General features: G+C 40.9%; 2 protein-coding genes across 2 annotated transcripts; both read left to right on the top strand.

Annotated features, from left to right (window-relative positions):
* Positions 1-693: 693 nt before the first annotated feature.
* On the top strand, positions 694-1,478 carry LOC126706424 (uncharacterized). Its single transcript, XM_050405873.1, has one exon. The coding sequence runs from the start codon at positions 833-835 to the stop codon at positions 1,274-1,276; it is 444 nt and encodes a 147-aa protein (XP_050261830.1). The 5' UTR covers positions 694-832; the 3' UTR covers positions 1,277-1,478.
* Positions 1,479-10,396: 8,918 nt separating this feature from the next.
* Positions 10,397-12,207, top strand: LOC126704800 (uncharacterized). The gene is made up of 2 exons (XM_050403803.1): positions 10,397-11,863; positions 12,181-12,207. Exons 1-2 carry the CDS (start codon positions 10,397-10,399, stop codon positions 12,205-12,207), a joined length of 1,494 nt encoding a protein of 497 aa, XP_050259760.1.
* Positions 12,208-15,082: the final 2,875 nt, after the last annotated feature.

A 15,082-nucleotide genomic window follows, 5' to 3' on the forward strand; every position in this document is an offset into this window, starting at 1 on the left:
CAGGTTAGAGAATTGCTATATTTAAGAAGCTCTTAAGCTTTAACCAATTAATAGTAGCAATATTTCAAGGATTTAATTTTTTATATTTTTTATAAGAGTCTTGTAGTTTAACAACCATTTTTCCTTTCCCTTGTGTGTGTTTGTTTTTCAAAAAAAAAAAAAAAAAAAAAAAAAACCAAGCACCTTTTGATATTTTTTAGGGTTCAACCCTTTCACATTATTGTAATTAATTATAAGGAAAAAAAAAACTATGGTTTTCATTTTTGGTCAAATGTAGACAGTCACTGTTGTCAATAGAATAACAAAATTATGTACAGAGGTCATTATGTTGGGTCCATGAACTACACGCAACTGTTTGCCATTTTCTTTTCTATTTTTTTGATAAGCTGTTTGCCTTTTTTTTTTTTTTTTTTTTTGAGAAAGAGCTGTTTGCCATTTTCTAGGTACTCGTATTTGTTGTTTTTATTTTTTAGAATCTGATGCTACCTTATGCTAAAATTTTAGAATATGATATAGAGTGTAGTTGAACGTTATCTACTACTTTGCAAAAGGGATTATCAAAAAAAAAAAAAAAACTTTACAAAAGGGCTTTGTTTTTTTCCTCTCCAATTATTATAAGGTTCCTTTTAGCTAAGGCAACTTTTTTTTTTAAATAAAAAAGTTTACGTTTTTTTCAAAGGACCTGTAATAATACATATACAACCAATGCTTTGTCTGATTCTTTTCTTTTCTTGTCCCACCCATCCACCGAACCACCCACCTTTTTTCTTGAGCATTCAGTAAACTAGAGAGATAGATCTGCAGATTCTGCACCACTCACAAGGAATCAAAAATGGAAGCTCTCATATATCAATTCACCCTCCTATCAAACCAAGCCTTGGAAGACAAGAGCTTCGACCCATCCACCATTGAGGACCTAATGAAGCTGTTCGAGATCGAAGCCTACAATTCATGGGCAGCCGTGGAGCTAGAACAGCAAAAAGAAACTCAAGAAGCTGAGGTTGCCATGCAACAAGCTGAGGACTACCTTGATTCGGTCATGGATAGCGCCATGGATGAGTTCAGACGGTTTGAGGAGGAACTAGAAAGCATGGCAAAGGCTGAGCTGAACAAGTTGGAGGAAACTGCTGAGAGGGCTAGGAAGATGGGGAGCTTGACTGAAAAGGCAGCAACTATTGCTTCCAAGAAGTATATAGAGGCTGCACTGAATTCTGCTACTGCTTCCATGAAATCAGCTTGGAAGGGACTTTCAGCTAACAAGGTTCATCCTTCTTAAGGGATCAAATTGCATGCCCAATATTATATATGTTGGACTATCATATAACATGGGATTATTTCTCTTTTATTACTACATATTTGCATTTGAATTTCTTTTTTAATCAATATTTAATTCCAAAGGAAAAAGCCTAGATTTGAATGCAAGCTTGTTCTACCAAACACTCCAAATAATTTTCTATATTATGAATCTCTCTCTCTCTCTCTCTCTAAAGCTTATATTTGCTGATTACATTGGTGGTTGCTGTGATTTTTAATTCTATGAGTGGGAACCCTGTAATGGTGGACCGGTATTCTAGAGGCTATAGTAGCCAATTCAAACAAAGGGTTCAAAACAAAATTGGATTTGGGGACATATATAGAACCACCATTAGCAAAGGGAGTGGCCCCTGTCATGTAGAGCAAGAAAGCCCTAGCCATCCGGGCTTGGTCCCCGTGCCCAGCCCTTAGAGCTAATCACTTTCCCGATGTTATGGATCCATTTTGCCAACTTTCCTTGTTTGCATTGTTACATTGACCAGAGGCTGTTTACCTTATAAATTTGAAAATTCATCCCTTGCTTCTTTAGGAAATTAAAGTAAGCTACCATCGATTTCTCCTGCCATTGGGATTTCTTCCTCTCATTGCACACCATTCCTAAACTCCTACTATTGGTTAGCACAATGATGTTTCGAAATCCCAGCCCTCTAGCCTAGGATGCACCGATGCACCGACACTGACACAGATACGGGCATGAGTGCGGGTATGGTGACATGAGTAATTTTTGAAAAATTATAATATTATATGGCAGATAGGATACTGTTACAATGCAGTACAGCAGCCCAAATGAAGTGTCCGTTCATCCTAGCCTCTAGCTTTCAAAACGGCCTCCATTAAAGCCTCTTGTATTGGTCTGTAAGTAGTTTTACTGCTACTGCTATTACATCCAACAAAAACCCTGTAGCCTATTCTGTTCTTTGCTGCATAGACGCATCGTTTGATTTTTCTGTTTCTACTGCTGTCTAGCTTTAGGAGGAGTTGCCAGGCACTATTATCATCATCAAAACCACTATGCAGGATTTTAGAGTTTTTTAGGAGGGATTGTTCCTTGCCAAAATCTGCACGATACCCTGCAAGCAAGACATTTAGATGTGAGAATTACTTCCATTGGGTCCGGCCTTTTCCCATCATAGACTACTTGATTCCTATGGAACCATATTAGCCATAGAGTGGTGAAAAGGAACCGTAGGAAAAACATGTCAAGATTGAGTGAGCTTTTTGTTTCTCTGTATGCACTCAGTCAGCCAACATTGAACTGAAATTTGATTTAGCTCAATGGTTTTGATGGCAAAAGGAGAACCTAACCACACTGCTCTTGCTAAGTGACAATAGAGGAAAAGATGATATATGGATTTTCATTGCACGAAGGCAAATACTAGCAATTGGAATGCCCTTGTACATTAGAGTTATGCAATTAAGGGTGTGTTTGTTTTGGGTGAAAATGGTTTCAGGAAATCATTTTTCGTAAAATAGGTTGTTTGGTTGGTTTTGAAAATAGAATTTTCCGGAAACCATTTTCATTTGACTGTAAAAAAGAAGCTTTGACCACGGAAATTCATTTCCGTTCCTATTTTCACTTCAAATGGTTTTCGGAACTGAGATGCGCAAAGAGAGTTCACAGATGCGCAAAGGCAGAAAGAGAGAGAGAAAGAACGATCTCGCGAATGCGCAAAGGGAGAAAGATCGCGCCGTCGATCGCGATCTTGCCTTCGCACCGATTGCGATCTCGTGAAGCACCGCGCCGATCTCGCCTTCGCCTCCGCCATGCGATCTCGCCCCTCGTCGAACCCAGTCACCTCTCTCTCTTCCTTCTTCTCTCAATTTGACCGGATTTGATGATTTTTTTTTTTCCTGGGTTTTGTTTGTGTTTCTGTATTGAGGAATGAATGATATTACATATTTGTTTGGCAACAGAGAAACTGTGAGAAAATGTGACCGGATTTGATGATTTTTTTTTCTGGGTTTTGTTTGTGTTTCTGTATTGAGGAATGAATGATATAATATATTCGTTTGGCAACCAAGAAAATGTGAGAAAATGTGAGCAATAAGTAGAAAATGTGTTTTCTATGGTATTTTCAAGAACACAACCAAACACCAGAAAATTTTTTTCGAAACATTTTTTGAAATGCAACCAAACACATGAAAACATTTTCCTTTCTAGAAATAGCATTTCCAGAAATGCTTTTACACGAACCAAACACAGCCTAATATGCCCACGTAGTCCAAATATGCTCATGAAGTCCAAGATGGATAAACATGAATCACACCAGATGGAACCTATTTAAGATGATTGCAACAAAATATTTATGCATTTAATATGCCCATTAAGTCCAAAACTTGTTAAATTTGAAAAAAAGAAAAAAAGAAATTTAATTCCATGACAAATCTCAAATTAGGATCGAGCAGGGTCGGGCAGGTGTGCATTTACCCTCAACCCCTCACTCAACCCGTCCGCATGCAAAGGGAACAGCCCCTTATTGAACGGGTTATTGATCAGAGTGGGGGAATGGGTTTAACGTTCAAATATGTCAGATTCGCAGGTGGCGATAATGGAAGGTGATGGACAGGGGCGGAGCTACGTTGGTGACTGGGGGGGCCATGGCCCCCCCAAAAGTTAAAAAAAAAAAAAAAAAAATTAGAGCAGGTAAAATTGCACTTGAACCATATCTCTAAGAATTGCCCCCCCACACCCCCCCCCCCATTTGTCCACGTTTAGTGTTCCTTCCAAACTTGCTTTTCATCTTTTAATATTTTCCCTCATTTATTATTAGTCTTTACTATTGAAACTCCTTCACATGTTAGACCATTGGCTTGATTAGAAATTTTACTTTTTCAATTCCCAAGCTTCAATATATTTTTCTTGATCTAGTTTGAGCTGATATTGCTCTTTATTGTACATTGTATTGCTCTATGTTGAAAGTTGATATTGTTTTCCGCATTTGTTGCTACTTGCTAGTAAATGTTGCTCTCTATTATTGAGTATACCTATTGCTATTTTTCCTTCTCTATTTTTTCTGCTCTATTTTGCTGTGGCCATTCTTTTGGCTTTGTATTCTTTCTTTTCTTTGCATAAAATTTATAATTTTGTCTCAAAAAAGAGTGTTGAGCTTATTTGTAACTAGCAAAAATGACTTTAAGATCTTGAGAAGTACTAGAGTATTCTTCTCCTTTTTTTTTAATTTTTTTTTAATTTTTTTTTTATTTTATTTTTTTATTTAATAAACCAATCAATAAGCTTTATTCAAAATTTCATTTTTGGCTTCTATTCTACTCAAACAGCCAAATGTGAAAGTCATCTTGTATTTTTATATATAATTTCATATTGGTTTATAAGGATTTTGTTGTTTTTATTTTCTAAAAATATTATATCTTCTTATATATGTAGTTGTTATATTTATATTTAATTTCTTGAATGGTTTGAACTTATGGTTTGTTAAAAGGACTAGAGAAACTTAGAAGGGAAAGTGAACTTAAGATACTTAATTGGTCATTTAGTTTTGTTAAGTGCTAATAAGAATTGCATTGATTAAACTAATGCACAAAAACATATATGTAGTATTTTGAGTTTTTCTTGAATTGTGACTCACTATGAGATAGTTTAATCTCGGCCCCCTCAAATCAAAATTCCTAATTCCGCCCCTGGTGATGGAAATCTCTCCATGTCGGCATTGATCATGGATCAATAAAGGGATGAGGTAAAGCAATAAGTTGCATTAATAATGGGGTAGCGGGAATGGAAATTTCATGATAATTGGGAATAACCACCTAAATTTTGCAAAATCATTTTCATTGATAACGTAATAAGAATGATTGGAATAATGTAGTATAAAGCTTTCTCAAAACATCTCACCATGAAACTACATTGTATATACTATAAGTAATAATAAGTTAGTGATCACCGCGCACCCTTGGTGCGGTGGTTACTTCATAAGTATAAATGTTTGTAGGGTGTAGGGGGTAAGGGCCGGGGTTTAAGTCTCTAAGAGGGAGCTTCAAACACATATACACTTAGAGATTAGACTAGAGTAGAAATTCTATCTTGTATAAAAAAAAATAATAATAATAAGTTAGTGAGTTCCAGTTAACTCAACTGACTTAGATTAGACTAGAGTAGTAGTTAACTCAATTGGTAAAATCTCTGTAGGTAATCACTAACATCACGGCACAAGAGTAAAACATAAAGAGCCCATATGTTTATATAATCAATTCACATAACAAATTTCCAAATGGTTTTTAAATAACCAAGATTTCCACAAAATTCACAAGGTTTTCAAATATTTTCATTGTCAATAAGATTTTTTATCAATTTTCCAATAACACAACTCAAGATAAAACATCTTTAGAAATTGCAAATAATGCAATAAATTCAAGAAATCCATTGTCAATGATTAAATCAAAGATTCTTTTCCATGTTAACAAATCATGCATTCCCCATATGCAATATCAAATGTAATGCACTTTCCCAAGGTTAAAACATAATGCACTTTCCCAAGGTTAAAACATGACACCTTTTTAGGAAAATAAAATTTCACAAATAATTTTTCAAAATACGTTTAACCCAAAAACAATATTACATGTAATAATGATTATTTTTCTAATACTCCATTAAGAAGACACTTACCTCATAGAGTCAACCGAATGTACCTTGAGTGAACATCACATAAGCAATCCAATTAAGTTACTAGCTCTATTGTCAAACCCCAATTTGGGATGGACTGGCATGCTAATATCAAGCTTGTGTCTGATATTAACACAAACCAACTACAAGGAGTATAATAAATTTAGATAAATTAAACAAGTTAACATGTTGATTGTTAAATTTAACACAATCATTCATTATTGATATGCTTAAAATGAAGTTTCCTAAAAACAAAAAACCTTCAATCCCACGTGATAGGGAATATTTTCACCATCTCAAAATTTGTCTAACACCCTAGAGTTGTCAAGGGTTCATAGGTTTGTCACGTCTAAGAGCATCGTTAGGGACTAAGGGATCATCCGTCCTCCTATGTGTCTAGTGACTCCTAGAGCAATAGTTAGACACTTACCTGTCTGACACATCATGTGACTGACGACTCCAACCTAACAGATGATCCTTTATACTTCGCTTCACACCGTTTGCGTGTCTTCCACTCAAGTGTCTCCATATGGAAAGAACTTGCATGCCACACCCAAAGATCCCACTACATATTCGTATCCTCCAAACATGAGAATTTAAGCTTGAGAATATAGGAACATTAACACCGTACTCTCCCATAAGAAAAGAACCTACATTCACGGGATCTTGGTAAATTCTATATCACTATATAAGCACCAAGTCCTCTCTTCTCTAATACGTATAAAATTTCCTAACTTTCATACTTTGAGTTATTGGAGATTATTCAGTCACTGACTCTGATGGTGTCACAAATAATCCCCAAGTCCATAACTCGTCCATATGTCTCGTCCAAGGAAAGAAGCTACATATGGCGAACCTCGTCCATATATGGACGAGCAGTGTCTACGGAATCTACTTATCATTTACAAAGGATAAGCCTTCCAAGATGGTTTCGTCCATCTTCCACTAAGGATGGACGAGCTCATCATAGAGGTCTCGTCCATCCTTACTAAGGACGGACGAGTCCATCGGCCCGTCCAACCCCTGGGTAACTTCCACAGCGGTTATGGAAGTTACCCCCAACTCTCCGGACTCCTCGACATTGGGAACGGTTACCAAACAGATAACCGTTCCACACACACACACACACTATATAAGGCTTCTTTGATGAAAGGTGAGGAGAGACAATTTTCACTTTTGAGAAAATATTTCTTTGATACAGAGAGTTCAAAGTAACTAACTTGATCATCGGAGGATTTTTGGCCGGTCCCCACCGGTCCCTCTGATTCTGTGTTCTTTGTATTACAGGAGATCATCCAAATATCAACGTTCGAGTCTTGTCAACCCACTGATATCCAAGGAATCATCAGTTGGCGCCGTCTGTGGGAACAGATTGTTTCACAGTTTGCTTCTCCGTGACAAAGGGTTGATGGTTCGGACTAGATCAAGGGCTACTAGCCCAGGCCATCAGGGGAGCAGTAACCCGCATCGCGATCGCCAATCCGCGCCGGTCATGCAGTCATCTGCCCAACATGCACAATCTATGGCAGACGCTATGGCGGAGTTGACTCGCCAAAACCAATAATTACGAATGGAGATTAATATGAGGAGGCAAACACAAGAAGAACGTGAAGGAAGACAAACAGAGAGTCATGGTGGAAGAGAGAACACCGAAGTTGGAAGTCAGTTTAGAGGCACCACTTCACGAGCAGTACCATACTTGAAGGAAGAAATGGACCAAATGAAGAGAGTTATGGAGGAAATGAAGGAGAGTATGAAAAGGGCGAATCCGATAGAAGATTTGGTTCACAGGACTGATTCTCCCTTTACGGCTTCTATCAACGGTCACCCCCTACCATCAAAGTTCAAGTTGCCTTCTCTGGATTCATATGATGGAACACGTGACCCGTTTGATCACATAGCCACTTTCAAGACCACCATGCATCTTCAAGGGGTGCCTGATGAGATAATGTGTAGAGCCTTTCCTACCACCCTTAAGGGTTCAGCGCGAGTTTGGTTTAGCAAAATACCTCCAAATTCGGTGAGTTCTTTTGAAGAGTTGAGTAAGTTATTTGTTAACAATTTCATTGGAGGACAAAGGCACAAGCGTTCCTCGTTCAGTTTGTTGACAATAGAGCAGGGAGAAAACGAGAGCCTTCGGTCATTTATCACCCGTTTTAACAGAGAAGCTCTCAGTGTAGATGAAGCAGATGATAAGCTCCTACTGGCAGCCTTCCACAACGGGGTGAATTCAGATTTGTTTATACACAAGCTCTATGAAAAAGAGGCCCAGTCCATGGCCGAACTCGTCCATTCGGCTCAGGATTTTATGAATGCAGAAGATGCAATCATTGCTAAGAAGAGGAAGAGGTCCGAGAGAATGGACGCAAATCCCAGTCGTCAGCACGAGCAAGGTACTCGTCCAAAGAAGGGACGGACGGAGGAAAGGAGAGACCGAGAAAGTAAGAAGCCAGGCCCTCCAGTACGGAACCAGCAGTATACCCCTTTAAACGCCCCGCTTGAGCAAGTCCTTATGCAAATCAAGGATGATCCTTCCCTGAAATGGCCGGAGAAAATGAAGGGTGATCCCAACAAGCGCAACAGGAACAAGTATTGTCGCTTCCACAGGGATCATGGTCATGACACAGACGAGTGTTTTGACTTAAAGCAACAAATTGAAAATCTCATAAGGCAAGGGAAGTTGAGGGGTTTCCTTGGACGAGACTAGAGGGACGAGAAACAGAAGGGAAAGATGGAAGAATCATCGCGACCATCACTCGGGGAGATAAGAGTCATCATTGGGGGAAGTTCAACTGGCCAGTTGTCCAAGTCCAAGAAAGCATACCTGAAGGTAGTACAGAGCGTCCAGCTTTCTGGACGATCACCAAGAGCAAGGTCTACGGACGAGCGGGCAATCACTTTCACGGACGAGGATGCTGACAGAATTCATCACCCTCATGATGATGCCCTCGTCATCTCCTTACTAATTGCAAACTACACAACCAGAAGAGTGCTTGTGGACAACGGAAGCTCAGCAGACATTTTATATTATCCAGCTTTTCAGCAGATGAGATTAGGACGAGACCAGCTCCGTCCAGTGAACTCCCCCCTAGTAGGTTTTGGTGGGATGAAGGTGCAACCAGTGGGTACCATTTCCTTATCCGTGGTAGTGGGGGCATATCCACGACAAATCACCAGGGATGTAAACTTCCTTGTGGTAGATTGTCCATCCTCCTACAATGCCATCATTGGTAGACCAACTTTGAATAGTTGGAAAGCTGTTACCTCTACTTACCACTTATCAGTCAAGTTTCCAACAGAGCACGGGGTAGAACAGGTACAAGGTGACCAGCTAGCAGCAAGAGAATGTTACTTGGCCATGCTGGCCATGGATGAACAAGTTCAAGCAATGAATATTGAAGAAAAGAAGGTTGTAGCAGAGCCTACCAAAGCATTGGAAGATATTTCCTTGGATGAAAATAACCCTGAGAGATGTACCAGGGTTGGAGCAGATTTAGAAGAGAAGATTAAAAAAGATCTCGTCCAATTTTTGAAGAAAAACATCGATGTGTTTGCGTGGAGTCACGAGGATATGCCGGGTATAGACCCGAGTGTCATTACCCACCGTTTGAATGTATGTCCTTCCTCCAAGCCAGTGCGGCAAAAGAAGAGGGTGTTTGCCCCTGAGAGAGATAGCGCAATCAAGGACGAGGTCCAAAAGCTGATGGTAGCAAAGTTCATTCGGGAAGTGTACTACCCGGATTGGTTGGCCAATGTAGTAATGGTCAAAAAAGCAAATGGCAAGTGGAGAATGTGCGTGGACTTCACTGATCTGAACAAGGCTTGCCCCAAAGATAGTTATCCACTACCGCGCATTGACCAGTTAGTAGACTCAACTGCAGGCCACAAATTGCTTAGCTTCATGGATGCCTTTTCAGGATATAATCAGATAAGAATGGACGAGGCTGATCAAGAGAAGACATCTTTTGTCACCAGTCAGGGTTTATTCTGCTATAAGGTGATGCCATTTGGTTTAAAGAACGCAGGGGCGACATACCAGAGGTTGGTCAACCACATGTTCCATCCGCAGATTGGGCGGAATGTTGAAGTCTATGTAGATGACATGCTGGTGAAAAGTCAGGACGAGGGAAAGCATCTTGACGACCTGCAGGAGATATTTGAAACATTGAGGCAGTATCACATGAAGCTGAATCCAAGCAAGTGTGCCTTTGGAGTATCATCAGGAAAGTTCCTTGGCTTTGGAGTATCGAAGCGAATCCAGATAAAATTCAAGCAATATTGGACATGAAGCCACCGCAAAATACCAAGGAAATCCAATCCCTCACTGGACGAGTTGCTGCGCTTAACAGGTTTGTCTCTAAAGCTACTGATAAATGTTTGCCATTTTTTAAGGTTCTCAAAAAAGCATTCGAATGGACCGACGAGTGTTAGAGAGCTTTCGAAGATTTGAAGCTATACCTTACCATGGCACCGCTGCTGAGTCCATCAGTAGAAGGAGAGGAATTATATCTATACTTAGCGGTAACCCCGCATGCTGTGAGCTCAGCATTGATAAGAGAGGAAGATAAAGTGCAAAGACCTGTGTACTATACAAGCAAGGCATTGAAAGGAGCGGAAGGACGGTATCCGCAAATGGAGAAATTGGCCTTCGCAGTAATCACCGCTTCAAGGAAACTAAGGCATTATTTCCAAGCACATGTCATTAATGTCATGACGGATCATCCGCTCAAGAAGGCAATGAATAGACTGAAAGCTGCAGGACGATTAATCCAGTGGGCTGTGGAGCTAAGTGAGTTCGATATCAAGTATCAACCAAGGCATGCCATAAAAGCTCAAGCCCTAGCAGATTTTATTGCGGAGTTTACCCCAAGTCATAGAGAGACAAAAGATAGTGAGAGATGGATCGTCCACGTGGATGGTTCGTCTACACGGCATGCAGGAGGAATTGGTGTGGTCTTGCAATCCCCAGAGGGAGATAAAATGAAACATAAAGTCCGTCTACAGTATCAAGCGACTAACAATGAAGTCGAATATGAAGCCCTCCTCAAAGGGCTAGAATTGGCAAAGTCCGTAGAAGCCAAGTCCATATGTGTCATGGGGGATTCCCAACTGATCATGGGGCAAGTGAATGAGACGTATGAAGTGAAGGAAGAAAGAATGAAGAAATACCTTGGTAGAGTGATGTGCCTTGTGAAAAGGTTTGAAAAAGCTGACTTCGTTCAAATCCCAAGGGAGGAGAACGTGGAAGCTGATACTATAGCAAAAGAGGCCTCAGCAGATGAATCATTAGAGAAGTCAGATGAAGTTCAATATATGCCAAGTATCGATGTCCAGGAAGTACAGCAGGTGGATAACAGAGAAAATTGGATGACTCCCATTGTATCATACTTGAAGGATGGACGATTACCAGAAGAGAAAGACGAGGCCAGAAAGGTGAGGGTGAGATCAGCTAGATACGTCCTTATGAATGAAGTGCTATATAAGAGAGGTTTCTCTCAACCTTACCTTAGATGCTTAACTCCGGATGAAGCAAACTACGTGCTGAGAGAAGTTCATGAAGGGGCATGTGGCAATCACTCAGGAGCCAGATCACTTGTCCACAAGGTCGTCCGTGCAGGGTATTACTGGCCGCACATGCAAGCTGATGCTAAAGCATACGTTAAGGTCTGCGACCAATGCCAGCGATTTAGCAACGTCCCCAGACAACCATCGGAATACCTCACCCCAATGGTGGCACCGTGGCCCTTTGCACAATGGGGACTAGACATTTTGGGTCCCTTCCCTTTGGGAATAAGGCAGATGAAGTTTCTAGTGGTGGGCATTGATTACTTCACCAAATGGGTGGAGGCAGAACCGTTGGCAAATATCACACAGCAGAATGTGAAAAACTTCGTCTGGAAGAACATTGTATGCAGATTTGGAGTGCCAAAGGTATTGGTGTCTGACAACGGACTACAATTTGACAATGCACTCTTCAAGGACTTTTGCTTACACTTTGGAATTCAGAACCATTACTCCTCCCCTGCACACCCCCAAGCCAACGGCCAGGCTGAAGTTGCAAACCGATCCTTGTTGAAAATCATCAAGACTCGGCTTGAGGGGGCAAAGGGAATATGGCCAGATGAATTACCAGGAGTTTTATGGGCATACAGGACCACAGTGAGGACCCCTACAGGGGAGACCCCTTTCAAGTTAGCCTATGGAAGCGATGCAGTCATACCTGCAGAAGTACATATGGCTAATCACAGGGTGATGATGTATCAAGACAAGGATAATGAGGACCAGCTTCGTCTGAACCTCGATCTAATAGACGAGGTAAGGGCAAACGCAGAACACAGGGCAGCAAAGTATAAGAACCTCATGGCTAGGCAGTATGATGCGATGGTGAAGCCTAGGCGTTTCAATATAGGAGATCTCGTCCTGAGAAAGGTCTCTTTGTCAACCAAGAACCCAGCACATGGGAAGTTGGGCCCAAACTGGGAAGGACCCTATAGAGTAATCAACTGTAAAAGGCAAGGATCCTACTACCTGGAGGCCCTGGACGGGAGAAAGTTGAAACATCCTTGGAATGTGGAGCACCTGAGGAGGTACTACCAGTAAGAGTGAACCTATGGACGAGACTGGGTCTTATCTGTCTACTAGCGTACTACTATGAGTGATGCTATTTGATACTACTATGTTTGGTATTGTTTGTGTGTGAAGTTTGAAACTATGATTTACTTTTTATAGTTGTGTTGTGGTTATGGACGAAGTCATGAAGTATGTATTTATTAAATAAAAAGGCATCAGTGTGCATGTGCCTTGTCTGTAAACAATATTTATGTTATGTACAAAATGTTGTGTGAATTCTCCATGATATTGTCGTCCAATTCAATCCTCAAGAGGGTTGAAAGATCCAAGACGAACAAAATCTCTGGACGCAGAGATGTAACGTCTAAATTTTCTTGAATAAAAGGAAGAAACCACATCCATACTCGTCCAACTCATGGACGAGGTAGAGCCAACTGAAACAATCCAAATTCTGGACGAGAGAAAAAATTGGCAAAATAAGTAGATGGTATGTAAAATTAGTTTGCAAGTCTTAAGACGAATCAAGCTAATTAAAAATACTACCTGCTAAGACGAGTTAGACTATATGAAAAATATGTATTCTCGACATGGACGAGCTAGGAGTTAAAATAGCTTAGCAGCATCCGTCCATGCAAAGAAAATGAAATCACTCGTCCATGCAAAGAAAATGAAATCATTTGTCCATGCAAAGAAAATAAAACTTCATTCAAAGGGTGGACATCCTACGTCCAAAAACCCTTGATTAGTTTGAAAAGCAGAAATAGTATACTTAAAAAACCCGTCCTAAAACCATGGACGAGTATAATGTATTCTTGTTACATAAAGAAGGTCCAAAAACAAAGGACCAAATACAAAGGTTACAAAAAGAAAGAAAAAGCAAAGTTACAAAGGTTAAAGTCTCGTCCTAAGAAGGGGGAGCATTCTCAGCAGGCTCGTCCTGAGGAGGCTGAGTACTGGCGTTGTCTTCCACGTTGACGTCATCAGAGCCGGTCTGGAGGAGAGAGCTTGTGGCAGCAGCAAGGTTAAGCTTGATTGCGCTGAAGTCAACTTCAGGGAAGTTTTCAACAGCGTCCATTCTGAAATCTTCAAAACCAGCTGCATAATTGCGATCCAAAGTGTCTGTATACTCTTTGGACGACTTGAACTCAGCCACAGCGTCCTCTCTTGCCTTGGAAAGACGAGCATTCAACTCATTGTTCATCTTTTGTAAGTGATCAATGCGCGTTTCCTTCTCCAATGCATCCGTCCTTAGCTCCTCAATCAACTTGTTACGCTCTTTGACCTCGTCCTTAGCTTTTTCAGCAAACCCAGCCCATTTCTTACAGTCAGCGTTCACCTCCTGAATCCTTGTCTCCAACAAGACTCTCGTCTTGTCCAGCTCCGTTGCCTGTCTAGACGCTGCTATAAACTTTGACATGGCCTGTGAATAGACAGAACAACATAGAATGATTAAATGAGGAAAAGTTAATAACTGAACAAGGACGAGTGATACTGGCATACCTTGAAGAGGTCATGGACGCCTGAATGCTCAAATTCCTTCAAGCCCATGTTATAGCACATGTTTATATCCTCGTCCTTGACGGCTATCAGGAAACGTTCCTAAGCTAGGTCTTCATTTGCAATGATATTCATAGAAGGCTGGGACGAGCCAGGCATAGTAGATTTGGCCAAAGGAGTTCTAGGAGGAGTCTTGGACGGGGTGGACTCAACTGGAGTGGACGAGTCCACATCAACTATCTGGACGGCAGGCTGAGACTGGGGTGGTTTGGACTTGACCACCTTGGACGAGCCTTGTTTAACCCTTTTATCTCTTCGACTGGGGAGCCCTTCCAGGTCAATGTTCTTAGGCAAGAATTTTCTTTTGTCCCCAGCCGTTGGACGATCCTGGGCTTGACCCTCAGGACGTTTCCCCTCTCCTGCGATCTCCTTTCCTCGGTTCTCTTTCATTGTTGACATTCCTAGGACGAGATGAACAAATGAGGAATGTATACATAAAAAAGAAAAAGAAAGGGAGGTTTAGCTAAAAACTTACTTTTTCGCACAGTAACTTCGTGGGCTATAGCTTCGTCTGAAGGTTCAGGACCTAAACCCCACTTGGCTAGACGTCTAAGCGTGACAAGAGAATGGAAGCTCCTGTCTGTGTGTAGACGAGCCCTGTGGACGCGGTCATGGTGAAATTTGCTCAAGGACGGACGTTTGGCAGCTACAACACAATGAACAAACAAAGGTTAGAAATTGTAAATGTACCAAATAGGAGTAAGAATAAAAATAGACAGGGGGAAGGGACATACCTTCTGGACGAAGGTTCCCCAGGTCCCCAGTGTAAGGGGGAAAGGGATCCCTGCCAACGTCCACAGGGTTCCCTGCCCAGAAGCCTGAAATAAAAATGAACTCCGTCTTCCACTTCCTATCAGACGAAGCTAGGGACTTGATCAACCTACAATCATTCCCTCTAGCGGTAAACTGGTAAAAACCTTCAGATTGACTTATGGCAGAAGGTTTATAACAATAAAGGAACTCGTCCACTGTAAGAGGACGGTCCCTACCAAAAACTTCCCTCCACAAAATTTGCATGGAAAT

Source organism: Quercus robur, chromosome 11 (assembly GCF_932294415.1).
Source record: "Quercus robur chromosome 11, dhQueRobu3.1, whole genome shotgun sequence".
NCBI lineage: Eukaryota > Viridiplantae > Streptophyta > Magnoliopsida > Fagales > Fagaceae > Quercus > Quercus robur.

What these genes read in the sequence shown, in the direction of transcription:
- LOC126706424 (XM_050405873.1), top strand. Translation starts at nt 833, where the DNA reads ATGGAAGCTCTCATATATCAATTCACCCTCCTATCAAACCAAGCCTTG.
- LOC126704800 (XM_050403803.1), top strand. Translation starts at nt 10,397, where the DNA reads ATGGCACCGCTGCTGAGTCCATCAGTAGAAGGAGAGGAATTATATCTA. An exon ending in GCAGATTTGGAGTGCCAAAG is followed by an intron (nt 11,864 to 12,180) that starts GTATTGGTGTCT and finishes GGCTAATCACAG; the next exon opens with GGTGATGATGTATCAAGACA.